The sequence below is a fragment of the Pelodiscus sinensis genome, chromosome 2 (assembly GCF_052426305.1).
Source record: "Pelodiscus sinensis isolate ZL-2025 chromosome 2, ASM5242630v1, whole genome shotgun sequence".
In the NCBI taxonomy this organism is placed as follows: Eukaryota; Metazoa; Chordata; order Testudines; family Trionychidae; genus Pelodiscus; species Pelodiscus sinensis.
In genome coordinates, this window is record NC_143053.1 from 9,307,900 (window position 1) to 9,334,368 (window position 26,469).

At 40.9% G+C, this 26,469-nt stretch overlaps 1 protein-coding gene across 13 annotated transcripts in view; it reads left to right on the forward strand.

Moving 5' to 3' along the window:
- The window catches only part of PTK2 (protein tyrosine kinase 2), a 327,060-nt gene that overhangs the window by 88,012 nt on the left and 212,579 nt on the right, over positions 1–26,469 (forward strand). Inside the window, exon 1 of one of the 13 annotated variants that reach the window (XM_075920056.2) lies at positions 5,380–6,017. The exons of 10 other annotated variants lie outside the window; for them this stretch is intronic. In XM_075920056.2, the coding sequence (XP_075776171.2) occupies positions 5,915–6,017 (103 nt within the window). In that variant the 5' untranslated portion in view covers positions 5,380–5,914. Of the gene's footprint in view, positions 1–5,379; positions 6,018–26,469 lie in introns of those variants that run through there. 2 more of the 13 variants (XM_075920061.2, XM_089776150.1) reach the window with 2 other exon arrangements.

A 26,469-nucleotide genomic window follows, 5' to 3' on the forward strand; every position in this document is an offset into this window, starting at 1 on the left:
AGAAGTGACACCCAGGATGACAGCGGACTCAGGAAGTGTATCACGGTGGTGGCCAGGCCTTGCAAATGCCAGAGTGGGAGGTGAGGAAGGGGTGGAATGAACCATTTACTTATTGCTCTGGGCTGGGCTTCTTCCTTGAGCCATAGCAGCCCAGAGTATTGCCCTGGCTCCCTGTCTTTCCTGCATGTTATCTCCGTCTGGCCGCTCGGGCCCATGGGGAGTACACGCAATGTTTCCATGGTAACCGGTGGAGCAATGCCTTGGGAGTCCCTCCTAGCCCCACTGGGACCGTTGGGGCCAGGCTGCCGTGGTTCTGAACCACTTCTCTAGGCAGTGTGTCTACGCATTGCTGTCCTCCAGGAGAGGGGGACAGCTCCTTACTGAATGTAGAGGGGACACTTCCTCCCTAGGAAGGTTGCAGTGGGAGGGAGGGGCACACACAAAGATTTGGCAGCTGCTTGTTCCCTCTTGTGGGCCGATGACTGATCCTTTCTCCTCCCTTCCCCTGAGCTGGTCTGGCAGGGAAGGTCTGGGCTTTCTTCACCTTATTCCCTCCCCCTCACCACATGCCATCTGAGTGGGAAGCCACCGCTGGCAACACAACCTTATGTCTGTGCAGCAACTGCAAAGAACGGCCATACTAGGTCAGACCAAAGGTCTATCTAGCCCAGTATCCTGTCTGCCAACAGTGGCCAATACCAGATGCCCCAGAAGGAGGGATTATAACAGGTAATCCTCACATGATCCCTCCCCTGTCACCCACCTCCAGAGAAACAGGCTAGGGACACCATTTCTACCCATCCTGGCTAATAGCCATTGATTGGACCTAACCTCCATGAATCTATCTAGCTCTTTTTTGAACCCTGTTAAACTTCTAGCCTTCACGGCATCCTCTAGCAAAGAGTTCCACAGGTTGACTATGCACTGAGTGAAGTAAAACTTCCTTTTGTTTGTTTTAAACCTGCTGCCTATTAATTTCATTTGGTGACCCTTAGTTCTTTTATTGTGGGAATAAGTAAATAACTTTTGCTTATTCACTTTTTCCATACCAGTCATGATTTATAGACCTCTATCATCTCCCCCTTTAGTCTCCTCTTTTCTAAACTGAAAAGTCCAAGTCTTTTTAATCTCTCTTCACATGGGACCCGTTTCAAATCCCTAATCATTTTTTCTTGCCCTTTTACGAACATTTTCCAATGCCAATATATCTTTTTGGAGATAAGGCGACCACATCTGTATGCAGTATTCAAGATGTGGGTGTACCATGGTTTTATATAGAGGCAATAAGATCTTTTCTGTCTTAGTCTCTATCCCTTTTTTAATGACTCCTAACATTCTATTTGCTTTTTTGACTGCCGCTACACACTTGAGTAGATGTTTTCAGAGAACTATCCACAATGAACTTGAAATTTAATGTTGATAAATGTAATTTGCCATTTTGTTGCCCAATCACTTAGGGCTCACCTAGACTATGCGGAAGATTCAAAAGAGGATATGCAAATTCTACGGGAACTTGCATATCTTCTTCTGATCTCACTTTTGAAAGCAAAAGTAATCAAGACATGTTTTTTCGGCAACCCCCCCTTTTTCAAAAAGCCGTGTAAACCTCATTGTTTGAGGAAAAGTGGCTTTTCGAAAAAAGAGGGGTTGCTAAAAAAATGCGTCTTGATTACTTTCACTTTTGAAAGCTCTGATTTCGAAAGTGAGATTGAAAGAATCTTTCGAATCTTCCGTGTAGTCTAGATGAGACCTTAGTTTGGTGAGATTGTTTTGAAGCTATTCAGTCTGCTTTGGTCTTAACTATTTTGAGCAGTTTGGTATCATCTGCAAATTTTCCACCTCATTGTTTACCCCTTTGTCTAGATCATTTATAAGTAAGTTGAATAGAATGGGTCCCGGGACAGACCCTTGTGGGACTCCACTAGTTACCTCTCTCCACTCGGAAAACTTCCCATTTATTCCTACCCATTGTTTCATGTCTTTTAATCAATTATCAGTCCACAAAAGGACCTTTCCTCTTATCCCATGACAACTTATTTCACCTAAGAGCCTTTGGTGAAGGACCTTGTCAAAGGCTTTCTGGAAACCTAAGTATACTGTATCCACTTGATCCTCCTTGTCCACATATTTGTTGACACCCTCAAAGAACTCTAGCAAATTAGTAAGGCATGATTTCCCTTTACAGAAACCATGTTGACTTCCCCCAACAAATTATATTAATCCACGTGTCTGACAATTTTATTCTTTACCATAATTTCAACTAATTTGCCCGGTACTGACATTAATTGCCAGAATCATCTTTAAAGCCCTTTTTAAATATTGGCGTCATGTTAGCTACCTTCCAATCATTAGAGCCGATTGAAAGGATAGGATACAAAACACAGTTAATAGTTCCGCAATTTCCCATTTGGGTTTTTTCAGAACTCTTGGGTGATTGCCATCTGGTCCCAATGACTTGTTACTGTTAAGTTTATCACTTTGTTCCAAAACCACCTCTAATGACACCTCAGTCTGGGACAATTCCTCAGATTTGTCACCTAAAAAGAATGGCTCAGGTTTGCGAATCGCTCCAATATCCTCAGCCATGAAGACTGAAGCAAAGAATTCATTTGGCTTCTCCCCTATGACTTTATCATCTTTGAGTTCTCCTTTAGCATCTTGATCGTCCAAGGACCCCACTGGTTATTTAGCTGGCTTCCTGCTTCTGATGTACTTAAAAAACATTTTGCTATTACTTTTTGAGTTTTTGGCTAGCTGTTCTTCAAACTGCTTTTTGGCTTTTATTATTATATTTTTATACTTAATTTGGCAACATTTATGGTCCTTTCTATTTTCCTCACTAGTATTTGACTTCCACTTTTTAAAAGATATCTTTTTATCTGTTACTGCTTCTTTTACCTGGTTAAGCCACAGTGGCACTTTTTTGGTTCTCTTACTGTGTTTTTTAATTTGGGTGTGTGTATATATATATATATATATATATATATATATATATATATATATATGTTGGGCCTCTATTATGGTGTCTTTGAGAAGTTTCCATGCAGCTTGCAGAGATTTTACTTTTGTCACTGTACCTTTTAGTTTCAGTTTAACTAACTTTCTCATTTTTGTGTAGTTGCCCTTTCTGAAATTAAATGCTACAGTGTTGGGCTGCTGAGGTGTTTTTCTCACTACAGGGATGTTAAATTTTATTACATTATGGTCACTATTTCCTAGCGATCCAGTTATATTTACCTCTTAAACCAGATCCTGCACTCCACTTAGGACTAAATCAAGAATAGCCTCTCCCCTTGTGGGTTCCAGAACAAGCTGCTCCAAGAAGCAGTCATTTAAGGTATCAAGATATTTTATCTCTGCATCCTGTCCTGAGGTGACGTGTACCCAGTCAATATGGAGATATTTGAAATCCCCCGCTATTATTGAGTTTTTTAAATTTGATAGCCTCTCTAATCCCCCTTAGCATTTCATAGTCACTATCACTGTCCTGATCAGGTGGTTGATAATATATCCCTACTGCTATATTCTTATTGGAGCATGGAATTACCATCCATAGAGATTCTATGGAATGTTTTGGCTAAATTAAGATTTTTACTTTATTTGATTCTACATTTTCTTTCACATATAGTGCAACTCCCCCATCAGCACGATCTCTTCTGTCCTTCTGATATATTTTTTACCCTAGTATGACTGTGTCCCATTGATTTGTCCTCATTCCACCAAGTTTCCGGGATGCCTATTTTTTATATATATATATATATATATATATATATATATATATATATATATATATATATATATATATATATATATCCTCCTTTAAAACTAGGCACTCTAGTTCACCCAGGTTGGCGAGCATAGTGAGTAGGGGACACCACCCCCTAGTCTGTTTAATTTAAATTAATATGTCCTTTCTTACTGATTAAATTAAACCATTCTCCTTAACTGCAGCACTAGCAAAATGTCTCAGACATAATTATATAATTAATGTCAAGCTTTCATTAGCAACTCGTGATCTGCAGAAAGGTTTATATTGAGGCAGGTGGGCCATGGGCCAAAAAGTTTGAGAACCACTGCTCTAAATGGACACTTCTGGTTGTCTGCATAAAACAACACTGAGAAACCTAAATGGTAGTGATGTAATATGTAAGCACATAATTTAATGAAATACATAATGGAGAGCATTGTGTGAGCTGTTACACCCAGGCAAATGTGGAGATTGTGTTAACTTTAAACTAATTCTCCTTTGGTAACAGTTTTAGTTATTTAAGATGTATGTCTGATTATTGAGGATTGTATATATTGTTGTTGTATCCATGCAAGTCCCAGAATACTCAGAAACAAGATGGGTGGAGTAATACCTTTTATTTGACAATTATTGGAGTGGTATATTTTGTCCCCCCTGAGAGTCTATAATATTTGTTTAGGCTGAATCGCTTTTTTCATTATGTTCAGTAATGAATCACAAATTTATAATGTGTTTATAATGGAATCTGCCACTAGAAGAGGGGAGGCGGGAGTTTTGTAATGTTTGTATACATAAATGCTATATATGTACAAACCTCTCCCCCCCCAGTAGTGCACACTGTTATAGAAAAAGTGTTCCACAACATAGTTAATAAACATTTCATTTCAATACATAACATAAGCAGGTGATTCAGCAGAAATAAATACTATGTGGTATATTGCATGTGCTTAAATATGTATTTAACATAATGTAAAATATTTTTATTCTTGGTGCCTAGACATTTAAATCAAATCTATCTTTAGATAATCTTTTTATATACGAAGTGTAATATGTGCAAATAGATAAGAGTATGTGATGCTTTGCTTTCTCTCAGCTGCAGTAGAATAAAGTAGTGATTCGAAAATATTTTTAGCGGGGAGCTAGCTGTGGTACTGATTACAGTGGACATTGTGGTGTCCTGTTTCCTTAGTGTTAACTCATCTGACACCAATGTTTTGATCGATTATTGTTTCTCCTTTAGTTTAATTCTAAAAAATGCAGTTAAGTTAGGTTCCTGATCTAGAGCTCAGTCCTGCTTCCATTGAAGTTTTGGAGAATTTCTGTATATTTTATAAAGCTACGTTTACTAAAAAATAGTCTCTAAAACTGATGGAAAATACCAAGTAAGTAGGCTTTTTTTCTGGTGGGGGAAGCAGGGGGGTTGTTTTTAACTAAAACATTTTTGTTTTGCTAGATACCCTACATTTTCAAGTTGTTCATTGTTCCATTTTTCATTGTTTGTATCTTATAAGGAAGTTATTGAAAATCAAATGTCAGGATAGGTTGCTAAAATACCAGTCATAAATTTAAAACAAAAATGGTTGGGGGAGCACCTTTACAGACACGACCTGGGTCAGTCTTGATTTGCAGCTCAGTCAATTTTAGAATCTGCTGTCAGTTTTGTAAACAGGAGTCTGCTGTGTGAATTGAACAGAAGGGTGAGATTAGCATATTAATAAGGTGCTTGCTAATCGCCTTCCCTCCTGCCCCTCCTTTCATCCCTCCTCCCTTCTGAATGAATCTAGGAATACAGACACACACAACACACACACACAGTCAGTAGTCACATTACTGGCTGGTAGCATTCTGTTCAGTAGCTCACCCTGGCAAAGGATGGCTGTGCTTTAAATTGTTGAAGCATGAGATGATTCTGTAACTGAAAGGCATTCTTCATGCTGCTGGAATATATTACCAAAGGAATACCACAGTATTTTGCTTCTACCTTTCCTGCAAACTAGGTGAAAAGCGACCAAATGTAGGCAAGGTTAATAGTTTTCTCCTTGCTTGTGGATTGAATACATTCAAGTGGCTGGCTTCCCAGCCCCCCTGCAGGAGCAAATACTACTGGAGCACTGAATTGGGACATTGTATGCTGAAGCCTGGCTTGATCTCTATACGATTGTGTGTATGTTGTTGTTGGAATTGGCAGGCCAACAGGCCCGGAAACAAGCAGGTGCTATCTATATGGAGAAAAGCGGCTGTAGTCCATTCCCAATATGCTGGGCTAAAGGTACATGTGACTTGATTATGTTTTTTTCTGTATCAAATTGTTTTTACTGCCTGTGAGTAATACAGAGAAAAATAATTAACGTAAAATAGAAAGTAACATTGATGTATTCTGATTATGCAATTATATGGTGAAATAATCATCTGAATCCTCTTTCTCCTGACAGCTGTAATGCTTTTTGTTAAAAATGTTCTGAAATCAGTGAATGGCCATTATTTTAGCTATTTTTTTTTTAGTTTCATTGGCCTTAATTTAGAGATGATTTTGTTTTAATTTTTGTGCAATTTTAAAACCCTTTATGAATCTATCCCTACCTTTCACTTTCCCTTGGGCAGAAGTTCTCAATTTTTTTCTTTAAAAGTGCTTGATTTCCATTAAAAAAAAAACAGGATAAAAGACTGACAGCTATTTGTTTGCTTGATGGTTGAGAAGTTGATATCAACATTTATTAGCTGTAATAAAAATAACAGATGTGTACTTTGTAACTAATGTAATGATGGAATCTGACTTGAAATTGAGCAATAATGAAGCACAAGGACAAGGCTTATGTGTTTGTATTTCAACTGAATTTTAAGGTATTAATATTTACTTTGTTATTTATAGTTCAGAAGACATTTGTATGCTTGCTAAATGGATGATGATAACAGAAACCATCGCCAAATTAAAAATACAATGTGTGGGTCAAACACAATTGTAGGCTAGCAAAATATAACTAGTAGCAAAAAAATTGAATCTTCTTTTTGGAAAGGAAGCAGCAGCTTGTAAAGCAGGTAATGTAACTGGCAGTAAGTGTAGATTGGGGTTTATTTTCATATTCACATTCGTCTCAATGTGGATATTTAAAAGAGTATTTGGACATGAAATGTTGTTTTCTTAGTTTAGATCAGAATGATGATGCATTTAGTTTAGAAGCTGTTAGGGGAAATATGTGTAAAATAAGTGGATAGTAATTCGGAGGTTTGTAATAATATCTAGTAGCGAATACCATGCTAATTGGCCCAGATTAAATTAATGGTAAATTTATTTATTTTAGCTTAAAAATCCTTAAATATGTGCATACTGCATCAGTGCTACTGATGTCATGTGTGACCTATTAGCACTTGGCCCTTTTGTGCCTCTGTTTCCCTGTCTGTGATATGGGAATAATATGGCTGAAGGTAAATTTGTTTGCCAAATGTTCCAAATACTATAGCAATATACATCAGTGGCGGGGGGAAGCTATAAGCAATAAATAGCCTGTGTGAGAACTTGAATGTCACAACCTGATAGTATCTGATTGTATACAGTGAATGCCATTTCTCTGTGGAATAATATTTGAGAAAAGCAATTCATTGCATATATTTTCATTTAATGTGTACTTTACTGTTAGACAATTGATGATTGGTGGGAGGAGTTGATATAAGGATGTCTTCTAGGTATATATCAAAACCCACATAGCTGTGGCACTGTTTGGCATTAGGAGTCAGTCCCTGTTCAGAGACCCAAGAGTCAAAGCTCAGATGCTTTTGCAGGGAATAACTTTCAAAGCTTATATCCAAATTAGATGTGGTTGTAGTCAGTTTTGTCTGCTGTTTTTTGTCTGCTAAGATGCACCAAATTTGTGTACAACTTGAAAAGAATAGAACTCTTTTTCTTATACCATTTTGTGGTTGAAGATCTTGGAAAAGACAAGAGAAAACTTTCCAACAGGAAATAATGAATTGTGTTATTAGGCTACGTCTACACTACTGATTTTTTTCAGAAAAAACAGCTGTTTTTCTGAAAAAACTTCACTTTCGTCCACACTGTAATCGCCTTCTTTTGAAAAAAACCTCTTTCTATGAGGAAGTTGCCATTTTTCTGAAAGAGCTCTTTCAGAAAAAAGCATGTGTGGACAGGGAAGAGGGAGTTCTTGCAAAAGAAAAGGAAAGAGGAAAAAGCACAGGTAAGCCTTGGTGGCCACTCTGTCCATAGTAATCACAGCGTAAATGCAAGATAGCGTCCATTCATTGTGGACGCTATCTTTCAAAAAAGCAGATTGCTTTTTCGATGCGCTTTGGCATTGTGGATGCTCTCTTTCTGAAGAAGTTTTTTAGTAAGATCTCTTCCAGAAAAGCTTCTTCTGAAAGAAGCCTGCAAGTCTAAACGTAGCCTTAGAGTAACTAGAAAACTGTTGACTTGGGATATTGGATTTTATTTCTTTTTTCCTTTTGCTCTATTACCTTAAAGACAGCACAGCATGCTAACCTGTCCTTCCAGCCAAAGATTGATTGATGCAACTCAAACTGGAATAAGTCACTGTTACTCATTGAGCTACTAAACAAATGAAAAGCTGTCCCTCCTGCACACACTTTCCAGTGGCTGAGCATGTTTCCTGTATCTAATGAGCTCCTGTAACAATAATTTCTTTGAAAACTTACTTATGTGGCCTTCTCTTTCCTGAAATAAATTAAGAAGAGCACCACACAATTCCCTTTTTGTTTTGAATCAGTATAGGTGGGAATGAAAAGTTATGGCATGTGAATCTGGAAATATCAATCATATCTAGAATACACTATGCCACATCTCAACCAAAGAAAATAGGACAGAAATTGCTTGCACTGTTTTTGGACTGGTTGATGACCATTCCTCAGCTGACGAATACTGCTGCATGTACTGTTCGTCATCTTAATCTTAGGGAAATGAAAAAGATCTGGCCCACTATGATAAGGACTGTGAGATATCTACAGTCAAGGAAATGTAATCTGTTAAAGAAATAAACATTTAGATGGATGTCTTTATTTTGGACCATTTGCTAATCTGTAGAATTGATTTTATAGCTCCCTTCATTACCTTTCCCCCCAGAAGTCTCTACTTTTTATAATTCTGTTGGTAATTGTTAGAATTTGACAGATACAGCTTTAAGTGCACTGAACATAAATAACTCAGTGGCAAGTACTGATTCCTTAAATGCTTCATAGTGTTTCACTAAATCCCTATTCATATTCAGAGTATGGTGGTTCAGAACAGAAACTCCTTTTTCTTTGGTTACTGTTTTTACAACCTTAAAAGCTCCTGCTACTCACTGATACTGAGTGCTGATCTAATTGCAATTAGTTCTCTCTGCTGCCACATCTGTGGCATTGCTCTGTAGTTCATGTAGCTGTTGCCCTTTCCCTGTAATCAGCTATTCAGCCCGCACATTCTGTACAAAATATCCATGATGAATAACACTGTTCTCAAATTCTGCTGTAACTTCCAAGTAACTTAACAGGTGTTGATTGTATCTCCAGATTCATGCCAATCTAAGAGCAGAATTTTGATTGACAGATTCATAAAACAAATATTTGTGAGAGCTGGAATCTCTGTTGCCTCTTAGTGCAAGTCAGTTACTTAACAGATTACAGGCAGTCCCCGGGTTATGTACAAGATAGGGACTATAGGTTTGTGCTTAAGTTGAATGTGTACGTAACTCGGAACTGGCTCCAGATTCAGCCGCTGCTGCTGAAACTGACTAGGGGCTGACTACAGGAAGCCCGAGGCAGAGTTGCTCTGCCCCCAGCTTCCTGGAATCAGCCACTGATCAGTTTCAACAGAGGCTGAATCTGGAGCCTGGGACAGAACAGCTGGGGCGCTGCCGAGTAGGTCCCCCCAGGACCAACCCGGCAGCACCCCAGCTGCTCTACCCCAGGCGTCCACAACAAAAGCCTGGTCTGCTGTGGGGGTGGGCGCACTAGCTGCGCCCCCCACCTCCAGCAGAACAGGGAGACCCGGAGCAAAGCCGCACAGGCGGCGGGACCCCGTTGCCCGTGCGGCTTTGCTCCTTTGCCCCGGAGCAAAGCCGCACAGGCGGCGGGGTCCCCCGCCTCTGCAGCTTTGCTCCTGTCTCCCTGCTGTGCTGGGGGAGACCCCCCCAGGCAAAGCTGCACGGGCGGCGGAACCCCGCTGCCCGTGCGACTTTGCTCCTTTGCCCCGGAGAAAAGCCGCACAGGCGGCGGGGTCCCCCGCCTCTGCGGCTTTCCTCCTGTCTCCCTGATGTGCGGCTTTGCTCCGGGGCAAAGGAGCAAAGCCGCACGGGCAGCGGGGTCCGCCGCCTGTGCGGCTTTGCTCGGGTCTCCCTGCTGTGCTGGGGAGTCCCCCTTCCTCCCCCCAGCACACCAGGGAGACCCGGAGCAGCTTTTCTCGCCCCGGAGGATGCGGTGGCGGGACCGCTGCGCTCTGGGCGGTCCCGCCGCCCGCAAGCTCCGGGGCGAGAAAAGCCCTGTTCGTAAGTTGGATCCGCATAAGTCGGGGACCGCCTGTAGATTTGTTTCCTGTTTGGAGTGAGGGGTTTTGTCTTTGCTTGAACTTGTTTACCTTAAAATTGTTTATAGTTATATCTCTGGTCTTGTAAATTGAGCAGATTCAGCTTTGGTTCAGTACTTGGATGAAAGTGAGGAACACTTAATGAATAATATTAGTTATTAATGGGTAAAGCTTTTCTTTATGAATCCATATTGAATCTAGGTTGCAGCCTAGTCGAAAGGGTGTTGCTGCAAATATTAGGGATATGAAAGCTTACAGATTAAGGGTAACCAATGGGGCCTGGAGCAGTTCCCCAAATGCCATGGGCAGGCGTCTGCTCCAGTCCTGTGGCAGGCAGGGGGGCTGCTCCAGTCCCCATCTACTTCCCCTTTAATCAGTTAATCAATGTTAAACTGAATGCAGATTTTACGTCCCTAGCAAGTTCTGTCTTTCCGATTTAACAGTAACAGTAATCTAAAGGTAGTAAAACTGATTAACAGTTCAAGTATAAAGTCATTTTATAGTATAATTAACAATCTTAGCACAGATGTTAGAGGCTAATTATTAGGACACTTGTGAAGTATGAACTTCTGTATCATTAGGATGTTGACTTCCTATACTGTCTACTCTTTTACTAGGGATTTAAAATTTCAATTATTTGGCTAATTGGATAGTCGATGCAATTTGCATCGACTATTCGATTAGTTGACAAGGGCGCCTCCACCTTTTGAAAAAGTGACAAGGAGTTCTGTGGCACCTTATAGACTAACAGATGTATTGGAGCATAAGCTTTCGTGGGCAAAGACCCACTTCGTCAGATGCATGTAGTGGAAATTTCCAGAGGCAGGTATAACTATGCAGGCCAGAATAAGACTAGAGATAACGAGGTTAATTCAATCAGGGAGGATGAGGCCCACTTCTAGAAGCTGATGGGAGGTGTGAACACCAAGAGAGGAGAAACTGCTTTTGTAGTTGGCTAGCCATTCACAGTCTTTGTTTAATCCTAAACTGATGGTGTCAAATTTGCAGATGAACTGTAGCTCAGCAGTTTCTCTTTGAAGTCTGATCTTGAAGGTTTTTTGCTGCAGGATGGCTACCTTTAAATCTGCTACTGTGTGTCCAGGGAGACTGAAGTGTTCTCCTACAGGTTTTTGTATATTGCCATTCCTAATATCTCATTTGTGTCCATTTATTCTTTTACGTAGGGACTGTCCAGTTTGGCCGATGTAGTCGACTAGTTGTTTACATCTCTAGCTTTTATTCTGACTTGTGAATTTATATACCCATTTCAAGGTTACAAAGTAAATCTTAACAAATCTGATTAATTTTAACACCTAGAAGTGATGATCACTTCAGGAAATAATAGTGTTTTAGAAAAATGGCAGTTCATGGCCCTTGTTACCATGAACAGTTCTTTATTTCTCAAGTCTTTTGTTATTTTATTCCAAACAAAACACTATTTTGAGCCCTTTATTCAGTATTATTAAACAGGATATTTATTTTTGCATGCAATACATTTGCTATAAAAACATATTTTAAACTGTTTCCCCATAATTTCGATAACTTGCTATCTATAAATTAGCTCTTTGTCATTGGGCTTGATTTAACCACGTCAGGTTATGTTAGTAAAGGTGACTGCAATTATTAACTGTTAACATTAATAAATCCTCTAAATTCATTAGGATAAATACTCATTCTTATCCCCATATAGTCAAATGATTTCTCAGTGTTTCCGAAATCTTAACCAGAAAACATAATGTGAGGTAGTATTTTTTTTCCAGGAGAGACTTGCACTCCTGGAAAAAATTGCAATCTGTTACCATTGCTGGGATTTAGAGTAACCACCAAACTAGGGATGTAAAAGGTTAACCAATTAACTGGTAAGCCTCATTCTTGATGGGTGAGGCTTACCGGTATGAGGAAACCGCTAGGGGCTGGAGCAGCTCCCCTCTCGCGGAGCCCATTGGAACAGCTCCTGTCCATGGTGGGCCCAACAGCTCCCTTGTCCCCTGCAGCAGATTGCACACTTTATAAGCGCAGTGCAGGAGAGGAAGAGGGAGATGGCTCCACAGGACCTGGTATGTGTGGGGTACTAGCTTAAAAGCCAATGCTCTACACTACTGGCTCCCAGCTGCCCCTCTGCCTGTGCTGCTGCCCCTGTATCAGAGGCAACAGCATGGCGGGGGAGGGAGGTTGAAATGGGGCTGCATGTAACCATGATGGTTAACCGACGAGCCCAGACTCATTGGCTAACCGTTTACACATGTACACTATCAACATCCTTATTGTTTACTTCTTCATATAACAGGAGAACTGGGGGTCACCCGATATAATTTATTAGCAACAGAGTGAAAACAAACATAAGGAAGTATTTCTTCATACAGCAAACCTGTGGAACTTGTTTCCAAAGGGTGCTATGAAGGCAAGACTATAACAGGGTTTAAAACAAATCAGCTAGGTTCATGGAGGGATAGGTCCATCAGTGGTAAACCAAGGCTGTAAAGAGTGCTAAAACGTGAGAGTGGATGACAGAAAATGGACCACTTGTTAATTGCCTGATTTTGGGGTTTTTTTACATAGTTTTCTCTACATTCTTCAGAGTATGCTATTTGCACACAAATATTTAGCATTTTAAATAGAACCACCATTCCCTCCTCCATGGATGCTTGCAACCATTAGAGAATCCTCTCTCATGTTTGACCAGTCATCATCTGTTAGAATCAAAGTTGATTCTTCTGGTTCTTCTTTTCTCTTTTCCTCTATTCTTCACTTGCAGCAGATAGTGATGAATCTGAAAGTTTAAGTTGAATCACCAATCACCTCTTTTTGTTGGAGCAGTTCTTCCTAGAGACCTCCCATTCAATGCCTGTTTTGTGCATTGTTTCTAAAGCATAAGCAATTGGTACCTGCTGATAGTGGAGAGTGGGAGAGAACAATGGCAAAACCTGCTATCACAGTCCTGGTCAACTTCCTTCTGGCTGCCTAGCATTTTCCAGCAGCCCCCTCTTGATCGTGGTGCGCCCAACCATGGCACCCTGTGAGCTTATCCATCCTTAAGGCCAGCCCGTCCACGGTTGGCCTCAGAGAAAGTGGTGCTCTGAGTGAACTTGTATTTTAGTGCCCTGGTCCACCACCCATTGCTCTGACCTCTGATACTTCCCTGGTTCGCCTGCTCTCCTCATCACCTTGGGATCTGCTTCCACTTTCATCCCCCTTACCCAGTGCCCTGGCACCCTACTGCCTCTGCAGGCTCCTCACCCACCTCATTACTCTTGCCTCCCACACAACTGACTTGAGCTCTTGGTTGTATGGGGGGGGGGGGGGCGGGGGAGAGGGCAGTGGTACATTGCCTATGCTGTGAAGCACTGACCTGGGACCCTGTTAAAAGGCAGGAGACTGGGCTCCAGGTGCACCATTGCTGTGATCCAGTTTGGCCATTATGATGCTTTTCAATACAAAGAAAGTTGACTTGAGTGTCCTCTAGGGATGTTAAATATAGTTGAATCGACTAGTCGATGGATTTTCCATCAATTAGTTGATTATCAGGGGAGCCGCAGAAAGGTTAGCTCCTGGTCTTAGTATATTTAAAGCAGTGGGGGTAACTGCTGCAAACCGGGAATCAGCTGGCCCAGCTTGTGCCAGGTCGCCGCTGCTGCGCACCAGCCCTTTAAATCTATGAAGAGCCTCTGGGCTCTTCATACATTTTAAAGGTCTAAAGCACAGCAGGGGGAATCCGGCGCAAGCCAAGGAATCAGCTGGCCTAGTTCGTGCTGGGTCCCCTCCCGCTGCACTTCTGATTTTTAAATGTATTAGGAGCCAGCAGGCTCTTAATACATGTAAAAAAAAGAATCGCAGCATCTGGGACTGGGCACGAGTTGGGAATCAGCTGATTCCCGGTTGGCACCCAGTTCGGTAACTCCCCTGCCTCCTGCGGATATTTTAAGCTGACTCCCCCCAGCACCGGCTCCTGCTCCCCCTCCCACCTGCTGCCTCTGCTAGAAGCGGGGGCGGTGGGAAGGATGACTAGTCAAGGAATTAGTTGACTATCCAATAAGCTTTTGCTTATCGGATAGTTGACTAGCTGTTTACATCCCTAGGGTCCTCCAGAGATGTCTGAAGTGATGGGTAAATTAGAAATATATTGACGAAAGGATAGTGTCTGAAAGTATGTGTTTAAGAGTGCCGTGTGTGCAGTCTGTGGTATCCTTTTGAAGAAATATATCTTGTCCAAGGGCATAAGAGGAGAGCATACATTCCTATAACATTTTCTTTGTTAATTTTGTCTGAAAAATTGTTTGATTCACTGAGTAGTCCTGTAGCGCCATAAAGACTAACATAAGTATTTAAAGTATCATGAGCTTTTGTGGGCAAAACTGACTTTCTCAGATGAACAGAGTCATCGCTGCTCATCTGAGGAAGTGGGTTTTGCCCATGAAATCTCATGATATGTACATACATATACCTAGGCATAATAATATATAATATAGTTTTATATATATAGTTAGTTAGTTAGTTAGTTTCTAAGGTGCTACAGGACTACTCGTTTTAAAAGTTACTGACTAACACAGCTACTCCTCTGAGACTTTTGATTCACTGAGTATATTGGTCATTAATTCCACATAGACTTCATGATGACTTTTCTCTCCCATTTAGTCTGACATAATTTGCAATGTTTAGGAAAGTGTATCTTTAGAAACTAAAGGCGATCTTTTGCTGTTTAATCTCTTCTAATGAATGAAATCTGTCAAGCAATTGGATTGGATGTACAACTCTTATTGCTGGGATTAATGTGATCAAAATAAGGGTTTTAATAGACTTACATTTGTTACAGTCTGCTCATCTAATTTTTTTCCTCTGCTGCAATTTGGTTAAGACATTTGCAAACCTCATCCAGAGAAACTTAATCTTTTAAGATAACTACATCTAGTTCTTCTCAGTTATTTGTCTTTAGAGAACACCTCAGTATTTTCAAACTTATCACCTTGAATAGATTTTTTAAAACAATTTATTACAAATTTAATGCTTCGCTTTATAAACTTGTAGAGACACTAATTTGCTATAGAACCGACAAAGTTTACTCAGCAACTTTACTGAATTTTACAAACTATCATAATAAAAATACTCCCAAAGATGGGGCATCTGAAAATATTTTGTACATTTATTATGGTCATTATATTGTAGTTTTGTTAAGACCGTAGGTCATAGTATACTAATAAAAATATTGTAGAATGTTTTATAAAAATAAAAATATTTGCATAATGAAATATCACCCCAACATCTGCTGTTAAATCTTTGCCAAGAAGTGAAGCAAAGGTGCCAATTTTTGAGCTGATTACAAAACATGGAGATTAGTTAAATTCTGAAATATTTAATGCTAGCAGGAATACCCAGCAATGCCCAGGGAAAATATAGTAAAAGGTGTGATGAATGAACTACGTCAATGACATTAACATAGCATATTTTATTGGAAATACTTTTCTCTTATATATTGTTTTAAGAAATTAACATAGTTAGCACTTTTTCTGTTACCATAGGGAAAGAATCTCGTAGTTGCAGTTTGTGACACTCTTTAACAGAAGAGTCCAGCAAATGCCTATGATCAGGTGCTACTAAACGCTAATTAGTGGCCCAATTGGGGCTCTGGTGGAACCGATTTTGAGATATAACCAATCCAGTTATTTAAGTTAGGAAATCAGTAGTATCCGTACAAAATTTGATGTTTCTAGCTCTTACCATTTCAGAGACCTTTCAGAACAAACAAACAAACTTTTGGAAATATTTATAAGATATAGCTAACATTTGAGGTCATTTGCTGTCTTTATTAAATTATATATTAAAAAGTTGCCTGATGCTAAATGTGGATGTAGGGTGTGTTTTTTAACCTAGATTCAATATGGCAAACAAATAAAATGCCTAAATCTGTTTAAAAAAATAGTAAATATGTGAAAGTGGCGCTGGAGCTCTGAAAAGCTTTTTGCTTGCCAACTTAATTTAGGTTGGCTTCCATTGCCATGACTTTACTAACATCTAAAGAAAAGCTATTTAGTGTTATTTTTAAATTTGACTCAGGATTTTTGAAAACATCTGATAGTCTCTTTTCAAGAAGTTTCAAGGAAAGTGGATCTTATCCTTATGAGCGCTCTACATATTCTTTTGTATAATAACAAGATTGATGTCTTTATTAGACCCTAGTTCTGCAAAGACCTATGCACAAGGTTAACTTTACCCAGGGAGTATGACATTTACAGGTAGAAGCTAGCAGAGAACATGACATGAACGGAAGGAGAGGGTAATTGGTTCAGCTCTAGCATTTTGAAAAGACTGGAATAATAATCATTGACAGGAAAAGACTCTTTCAGATCTCCAGTACAATTTCAAGTTAAATCAAAAAGAATTCTTGGTCATCATAAAACTTCCCCATGCATATTTCACTTGATATTCCTTTTCATGAATGAGCCAGGTATGCCTTAATGAATAAGAGCAGTTCAGTTTTACGATCAGAAATAAGAGAGGAAACAGAAGGATACTTCTCAGTCTCTTCCAAATAAATCATGATTATTTCTGGTTCCTTACCCAGACAAACCTCATTTTTCATCATGGTTTTACATACTCAATTCAAGATAAGCTATTGGTATATCTTCAGCCAATGGATTAAAGAACATAGCCACCAGTCCACTTAATGTATCCTCTGATACAGGATGGTGATACTTTTTTCACCATTTTTGGTTATATCTTCATTGAATCAAACTAGCATATTTTTCCTGCGTTTAAAAGAGAGTTACACTCATTTTATGTTCTTGCCTTCTGTATCCCATCACAAAAGTGAATGAGGAAATAAAAACATTACTATACTTCCTTATTGCTCTCTTTACTTGCAGATTCTGCATCTGTGGCAGTAATTCTCAAACTGTTTGGTCCATGGACCATCTGGCTCAATGTAAATCTTTCCGCAGACCACCAGTTGCTAATGGACACTCACCTTTACATAATTACACCCAAGCCATTTTGCTAGTGCTGCAGCTCAAGAGACTGGTTTAATTTAAATTATTAAACAGATTAGCTCTTTAATGTTCTCATGTTAGTTTATCAAACTTCATTTTAAATAAAAAATATATTGATTTATGTCCAACACAAAAGTTTCAATGTTTTTTTTATGGCAGGTGTGGGGAACCTTTTTTGTCAGTGGCCACTGACCCACAGAAAAATCACGTGGGGACCACACAAGTGAGAAACAAAAAAAAAAAGTCTCCAAAAACCCCCAACCCTTACTGATGTGGCCCCCAACCGAGATATCTCACTCCTCTGGCATTCCAGCCTCATGGGTCAAGAGGAAGGGAAGAGATAGATAGGGCTGAGGTTCAGGGCTTCCCATAGGCCAGATTTATTTTTCTGGTATTCTGGATTTACTGGATTTTATGGACCCCGTCAGGCTCTGGAGTGGGGACAAAAATGAGCGATTTAGTGTGCGGGACTGGGCTGCCAGGGAGTGCAGGGTACAGGATCAGGGAGGGAGGTGGACTGCAGAAGGGGGTGAGGATGCAACGTCTTGGTGGGAGGTAGGGTGCAGAAGCAGACTGAGGGTAGGGTGTCTGGCCAGGAGGAAGGGTGTAGGATAGATTGGTGGTAGGCTGTCTGGCCAGGGGTAGGGAGATGGGGCAGGGAGTACCTGAGGCTACAGCTGGGGTGTAGAGTGGCTGAGGGGGTTCAGGGAGATGTGGGGGAGGGTGCCCCTGGGAATAGAGCTGGGGTCAAGGTGGCTGGGAGCAGTTCAGGGAAATGGAGGGGCAGGGAGACTGGGCACTGCGCAGCAAGGCGGGGTGGTGGGTAGGTGACCCGGGGTGTCCAGCACTGCAGGGGATGTGGTCCCGCAGAGGTCTAGTCCATGACGCCCTCGGGAGCCTAGCTGCTTCTTGGCTCCTCCCCCAGCCCAAGTCCCCATGGGTGCAAAGCCCCGAAGAGCCCTGAGCCCCCACCTACCTCCCGTGTGTGCGGGGTACTCAGCCCCAGCGTCGCCGCCTCCTCACTGCTTCCATACACAGCACAGCCCAACCTGCTGCCAAGGAAGGGGTGGCCACCGACCACTCGCGCACCACAAGAGCCTACTCCGCCTGTCCAAGCCCTGCGCAGCCCAACCTACTGCCTGCCCAACAGGACCTACCAAGGGACGTGCTGTTCTTACCATGGCGGTGGCGCTTCTCCACGTGTACCTCCACGGCCTGCATGGGGGGGGGGGGGGGTGAGTTTGCTTTCTACACCTCCCTGCCTGCCAGCCAGAGCTGGTGTTGCAGACTCGTGGCTGACCGCGAGGCTGCAGCAGCAGCACAGGCTCCCCCCTGCATAGGGGCAGGGGGATGAGCTTCCACCACGGACTACAAGTGGACCACACTTTGAGAATCACTGGTCTGTGGTGTTCTGATCTCCAGTAAGAACCTCACAAGAAGATATTTTTATAAGCTTAATGCAACCATAGGATCCTCTCCCCATCCCATGCAAGTATTGGACTAGTTCATACATAGATCAGAATGGACTGTTGAACTCTTATCAGCAATGCACTGAATAGAGAGTCCTGCTGATGCCTGTAATTGGTTTCATGGATAATATTGTGAATAACCCAGTGTCTTGCTTTCATTAGCACTATCAGTGAGAGGGAGTTCCTTGCCCCAAGATAAAAATTATAATCTTAGCAGCACTAGCATTAAAGCTCTGCTAAGTGACTTAATTCTGTGATATAAAGATTCCTTTTCATATTTTAAAATCAGTTGTTTCTGATTAGGAAAAACTTTTGTTTAGTGATAAAATCAAGGATTAATGAAAGGTATTTCTTCTGTTTTTTCTTTTACTGCTCTAGGGCAGTTCCATTTTTTGCCTTGAAGTCAAAGGCTTGCTTGATAAGGCAACTCTTGTAAAAATAATGTCCATACTGATGGATATTTTATCTCATCAGATCTAAACTAAGCAGGGTTAGGGATGGTCTGTGCTGGAATGGAGGAAAAGCACAAATGGTACATTAAATGATACTGGTGATTCAATAGGTGGTCCTGTTCCCTTTAGTACTGAAACAGTGACTCATCTTGGTGTTTGGGAGTATCGTCAGCAAAATTCTATTGACACATTAAGGCATCATCCATAGTACTCACCAAAATTCTATGCTTCAGGGAGTAGCCGAGTTAGTCTGTACAGGATAAACTTAAAAAACAACAAATAGCACTTTATAGACTAACAAAACATGTAGATGGGTACGGCCCACTTCTTCGGATGACCGGAATTTTTATGGTTCTTTTCACACGAATTTTCACACACAAATTCTATGGTACTTGTCTCACAAATGAAATTTGTATGGCTAAATGTCAGTTCAGATAATTATGTCTACCTGAAAGTTGAGGAGGAATTTAAATAGTGAAGATATTTTTGTTTTGAGTGTTCATGTTTCTGCATTTCTTCTTTGCGGTATAAAGTGTTGTCAGTCTATGTGTGCTCATATGTGTTAGAATAATATAATCTTTTGCTGGTTTTTAAAGGGTGTCAAGTACTTTCATCTTTTGGTGAAACAACTATAATAGGATCGCCAACAATTATGATTAAGATCACATAAGTTTCTATTCTAATTCCACTACAGGTTTGATCTTTGCCAAAAAATGAATCCTTTTAGACCATTTTGGCGTAAAATTCTCAGAGAGGTAGCAGTATTAGTCTGTAACTTTAAAAACGAGTAGTCCTGTGGCACCTTAGTGCTTAGGATGTCATATAAAATCAGTGGCATGGATTGGACTATAACTGATGGCAGTAGATTTTCAGCTCATTGTCCTTTGGACCATAGTTAGGAATGATGAGCTGTGATTTCATTTCTTTGCTTTTGGGGGCATAGGTTACATTATTACCTCATAGCTCTTGTTTTCTACACAAGAAGAGAAAAATAATGTCCAGTAGTGTGTATATCCTATATTGTATACATAAAAGGCACCAATTTTGAATGCTTTATTCTTGCCAGGCCTGCCAACTGCCCCCTCCCAAGGGGGCACCAGCTTCCTCATCTCCTTCTGCACTCCAACTCCTTGTCCCAGCCCAGAACCTGCACCCCAACCATCTTGCTCTATTCTAGTGCCCACACCAAAACTCTCTGCCACTGGCTTCACACACCCCTCACATCCAAACGCCTTCCCAGAGCCTGCTACACCCTCCTGCACCCAAACTCTCTTCTAGAGCTTGCATCCTGCACCCCAATCCCTTTCCCCAGCTTGGTGAAAGTGAATGAGGAGGCTAAAGGAAAGCGAGCAATGGAGGGAGGTGCATGGAATGTGGGAGCCTTGCAGAAGTGGCAGGATAAAAGTGTGACATCAGGGAAGGGACAGTTTTAGGTTTATGCAATTAGACAGTTGGTAGCCTCAGTGGGTAGGCATGTGGGAGCTCACAGCTCTCTGGGCACCAGCTAGTGCAGCTGCAACATGGCCCAAAAGACAGGAGGACTATGTCCACATAGGTGTGGTATGTGTATGCATAGGGGTCCATTGACTGTTCTGCCTGGGACTTGTAATTCTTGTTGGTGGGCCTGACTCTTGCAACTGTGACCCAATGCTTTCAGTTATGCTGCTTCTGAACTCGATTTCCTGCTGTCTTGAGTTTAAAGTTTAGGTTAACAATTGCATAGTTCTTTGAGCACATTCTTAGTCTTTATTCCTACAACTAAAGGTAACACTAATGTAACTGTTTCATCTGGTTTGGCTTTCTAAGCTGCATCATCCTTTATATACAAAATTTTAGATTGTTTGGCAATTCTGTCACTTAAATTGGTACTTTGCTTTTTTATATCGTTCTGTTAAGGGAAACTTTCCGATGCAAGACTGCTCTATTGTCTCCCCTATAAAATATGAATGTATGATTTCACTTTAACCATTTCAAGTTACTTCTACACATATTTTATCCTCAAAAAGAGTTTTAAGGAAGAAAAAAAATCAGTGTTTTGTTGCTGTTTTCCAGTAGTTAATTTCTTTGCCATGAAGAATAGAGAATTTGTGTTGCATGTCAAAGTAAACAAGAAAATGTTATTACATTAGGCCATTAATTAATTAACACTTGAGAAGATTTTGAGGGACCATGCTTTTGCTTCTCCTCCTCATGAAATACACACCTGTTTCTGGAACCCAGGAAATCTGGCCCACTTTTTTAGTTTAAAAAAATCATATAGCATTGCTTATCTGAATTTCTAATGAAGTACACTGCTACTTTTAGAAAGTCTCTAAAAATAACAGTGGAGCCTTTCATTTTTATGTTCATTTTACAGTCTCCTGTTTAGTTAAGTTTACCATCTGATGACTGTTCAATTACTTATGTGATACAAATTCTCTGAGGGCTTGCCTATATACTAAAATTGTACCTGTTTAATAAAGATGTAATTTTAAAGTGATTTAGTTAAACTATTGCAAAAAGTTGTGTGGACCTTCTTATTTCAAAAGCCAAAATAAAGGTCTCAGTGATCTCTATGGATTTGCAGGGTTCTACCCATCCTTGTGTGGCATGCTTCTGTTCCTGGCATGCTCTCCTGTCCTCCCTGTCCTTGGCCAGGTTCTCAAACAGTGAAATTGTTCATGCTCTGAGCTCTATATCAACTGTTTTGGAAGCATGCATTAATTCATTGACTACGTCTTCGCAAGTCTTCTTTTTCTGCCTCCTAATCTGGGAAAGTCTCTGTGCCAGTGTTGAAGATGCACTGACGGACAAGTTTTTAATTGCACGGAGTGCAAACTATTAGGGAAACACTGACAATGCGTACATTGTTTTTAGTGCAAGTTTGACTGTTTTTATTAAAAAAAAAAAACAACACCCCTTCACTGCAAACCACAATGGAATCAGAATTACTAGCTATAGAAACAGTCTGTTTGCTGCTCCAGCCATAGTAAATGTGGCCAGAAGTCAGGGCGACAGGTCCTGATTAGTAGCATAGTTGGGCACTTAAGAAGTGTCCTCTTTCCCCTAGCAATCTGGAATAGTGCTTGAGGACAGGCACCTAGTGTGAAGCTCATCAAATAGTTTGTTTTTAGGTGACACTGGGTTGGGAAGAGGGGAGATAAACAAGGATCTGTTCCTTCCCCCCATTTTTTTTACCAGCAGACCAGGGAGATGGGGAGCAAAGCCTCGGAGCACGCCCGCAGCAGGACAGCCCATGCGCGCTTGGGCTGTCCCCCTGCGGGCATGCTCCGCGGCTTTGCTCCCCATCTCCCTGGTCTGCTGGTCGGCTGACGGGGAGCAAAGCCGCGGAGCACGCCCGCAGGGGACAGCTCAAGCGCACCCGGGCTGTCCTGCTGCGGGCATGCTCCAAGGCTTTGCTCCCCGTCTCCCTGCAGACCAGGGAGACAGGGAGCAGCTTTTCTCGCCCCAGAGGACCGGGGCGGCGGACCGCGGCGCATCTGGGCGTCCCGCCGCTCCCGTCCTCCGGGGTGAGAAAAGCCCTGTTCGTAACTGCGGATCCGACATAAGTCAGATCCGCGTAACTTGGGGACTGCCTGTATTGCTGCTGTTTCTCCCCAAAACACCAGCTTCCTGTAGATCTTGTTTCTGCTGTAGAATTTACAAAATGTGCAGGCTCTTAACGTACATGCACCGAGTAGTCTTCTCTCGCTAAGAAAAGCTACTAAGAGAAGAACTTAGAATCATAGAATATTAGAACCGGAAGAGACCTCAAGAGATCATCAAGTCCAGTCCCCTGCCATCACGGCAGGACAAGCACCATCCCCGATAGATGTCTATCCAACCCGATGTTAAATAGCTCTAGTGATGAAGATTCTACAACCTCCCTTGGCAGTTTATTCCAGTGTTTAACCACCCGGACAGGAAGCTTTTCGTAAGGTCCAACCTAAATCTCCTTGCTACAATTTAAACTCATTGATTCTTGTCCTGTCATCAGAGGTCAAGGAGAAAAAATGTTCTCCCTCGTCCTTGTAATACTCTTTTAGATACTTGAAAACCGCTGTCATGTCCCCTTTCTTCTCTTTTCTAAACTAAACAAACCCAAGTCTTTCAGTCTTCCCTCATTGGTCACGTTTCCTAGACCTTTAATCATTTTTGTTGCTCTTCTCTGGACCTTCTCCAATTTCTCCACATCTTTCTTGAAATGTGGAGCCCAGAACTGGACACAATACTCCAAACTGAGGTGCAGAGTAGAGCAGAAGAATCACTTCTTGTGTCTTGCTCATAACCACTCCTGTTAATGCATCCCAGAATCATGTTTGCTTTTTTTTGCAAGTGTGTCACACTATTGACTCGTATTTAGCTGGTAGAACTTAAAAAGGTATGAGTGGTCCTGTAGCATCTTAGAGACTAACAAAAAAACGTATATAGTGTCATGAGCTTTCATGGGCACAACCCACTTCTTCAGATGAGTGGAGCAAGAGGCTTGTGCATTTTGGATATTCTGCAGCCAGAAGATTGCTGCACTCATCTGAAGAAGTGGGTTGTGCACAAGAAATCTCGTGATACTATATACATTTGTAGTTAGTCTGTAAGGTGCTACAGGACCACTTGTTTATGCTTTTTTTTTAAAGTTGCAGACGAACACGTATGAGACTATTAAAAGAATTTATACAAGAGGAGAGGACTGAGGAGAGAGTTCAATTTTTTTTTTCCTATTTCAGCTAAGAAAACAGACAAAAGGGTCTATAAAATCATGACTGATGTGGAAAAAGTAAATAAAAGCCATTTTATCATAACATAAGAACTAGGGGTAATTTAAATAGGCCAGATTTCAGTAAGAATAATCTAGCCTGCTTGTTAATGCACAGGAGTGTAAATGGCATAATTTATATACCTGCAAGGGCTGCGGAGCCATAGTTGTGGAATCACACCAACTAGAAGTCAAGCAATGTTTCCACCAGAAGGCTAGAAGCAGACCCTGAGCCTGCTACTGACGGCTCTAGCAGTAAGGTTAATTGAATTGCTTTAGCCTGCTCTCTCTGAATCGGCACCGTCCTTTTGGTGGACTGTTGGCTGGGTACATGCTCCCCGACAGAGGGGATGCTTCAGGCACATTGAACTGTTGCAGCTCCATTCTGGATGGACTTTCTGTTGCCAAAAGCCCATGTTTAGTGGATGTGAGAACAGAGCCTGTGATGAACCCAGCCTAGTAGGTTTTATTCAAATCATAGATTACATTAAACAGTTGTGTAACTTTTTTTGGTGGGGAAAAAACCATAACACATACCTTTTCAGCAAAGTACAATATCCAGCCTTTAGTAGGGAAGTATTGGAATCAGGACTTCTGAGTATTTTGCTCAGCTGATAACCATAATCAATTTAATTTTATTTCACATGTATGCAAAATCTCACTGGCATTCTTGGATTCTTCTGACAGACTATGATTTAGTTTTAGTTTTTAATTTCATTTAGTCTAAAGGAAGAACATTAAAATGTAAAAATAATGTAACATAGTTGAAAATTTAAAGAGATACTGTCAAGTTAAAACTGATATTGTAAACCAATTTCTTTGTCTGTTACTAATAATACCTTACATTATTAAAACAAAAAAAAGTTTCAGTTACTTTTCATTATTTTTCCTTTTATTCCTTTTTCTTAACTTTCACACTCAAAATCAATGAAAACCTCTTCTGTCAAATTCAGGTTTTCAGTGGTGCAATATTTAGGTTGCAAATTCTATGTGAAATTTATTTTGTTAAATTAGCTGCTGTTTCCATTATGTTTTTAAAAAAAAAAAAAACCTCACATCCAAAAAGCACAAACATTTTTAGTTTTTTGGTGGAGATATCTGGTGTCTGTGGCAGGTGGTGCCTTTTATTCTTTAAAAATCTCTCTCTCGAGTTTTGTACCAGATTACTCTTCAGAAAATATATTTTTCGGTTAAATGTAATTCTATTTTAGTAATGCAAACCCAAAAACACAAGCTCAAACTATAATTAAGGTAAATATTTAACTGCATAAACTTAATTAAAAAAAATCTGTATCTAGGCAGTAGGACATCAACTTCTTTGAATTTTTCATGTTTAAATTCTCAACCTTGATTTTGTGTTAATGTAGACATTTGCATTTATATAGTTTTTTTTAATAGTGCTTTCAATCAGTGGGCTGTGTTGCCTGTCTAGCATGCTTACTTAAACCAGTGGAGTTGCATGAAAGCTGTAAAGGTTGTTAACTGTTCTTGCTTTGGATGCTGAGATTGGAATTTTTCAGACCAGGATATTGGACAATTTTTAGAACCTGTTTCATTCCCTGAATAAAGATCCAATGAATTCTTATATGCAGAGCCTAATACTAATAATACATAGCATTTTCAAAGAAGAAATAGTTCAGTGTTTGCTTGAAACCTGTTTTCCATGTAGATATGCTCTCAACAATCTTGAAACTAGACAGTAGTAAAAGTATAAGGAAAAATGCCTGATGATTGAAAGTCAAGTGCCCTGCTTTCAAGGGAATAACTGTGTTGTGTGCTTTGAAAAAAAACTCTTTGTGGGAATGTGTTTTCCAATGTTCATTGCAATAATGTTTTTAGGTAACTCTTTAAAAGTAGTTACAAAACACTGTAAACATAAAAGTTTTAATGATAATATAACTTTGGGTCAGACTGTTTTATCAGTGTTGAATGGTATCTCAAAAGTAGAAAATATGTTTTTCAAAATATTTAACTACAAAATATGTTTTCAAAATATTTAATAATAATACACACAATTATTTGAGAAGCTTTTTGCATCCACTAGAACAGTGCTCACCAACCAGTAGATCGGGATCTAGTGGCAGATCTTAGAGCCTGTGACCGGTGATGTTGACTAGTTTGGCCAAGAGGCTATCAAGTGCCAGCACTTCAGCTGCCCCTCCCCCCACTGCTGCTCATCTCCTGCCTGGGGAGCCTCCTGCTTTCTGGACAGGGAAAGGAGGAGTGCTGATATCAAGGTGCTCCCTCCCACTCTGTATCCTTTCTCCACAAAGCAGAAAGGGGCACAACAGGACTTGGGATGGAGGGAGTTTGCTGGCTGCTTTTGGGAGTGGTGCAGGGCCAGGGCAGGGGTGAGCCTGCCTTAGCCCCACCGTACCACCACCTAGGAGCCACCTGAGGTAAGCAGTACCCAGCTGGAGCCCACATCTCAAAATCCTACCCTAGCTCTGAGCACCCCTGCATCCCAACTGCCGGCTTCAAGAGCAACTCAGAGCCCCTCTCACACTCCAGATCCCTTAATCCAAGACCAGAGCCTGCACCCCCACCCTCTGTCCCAGC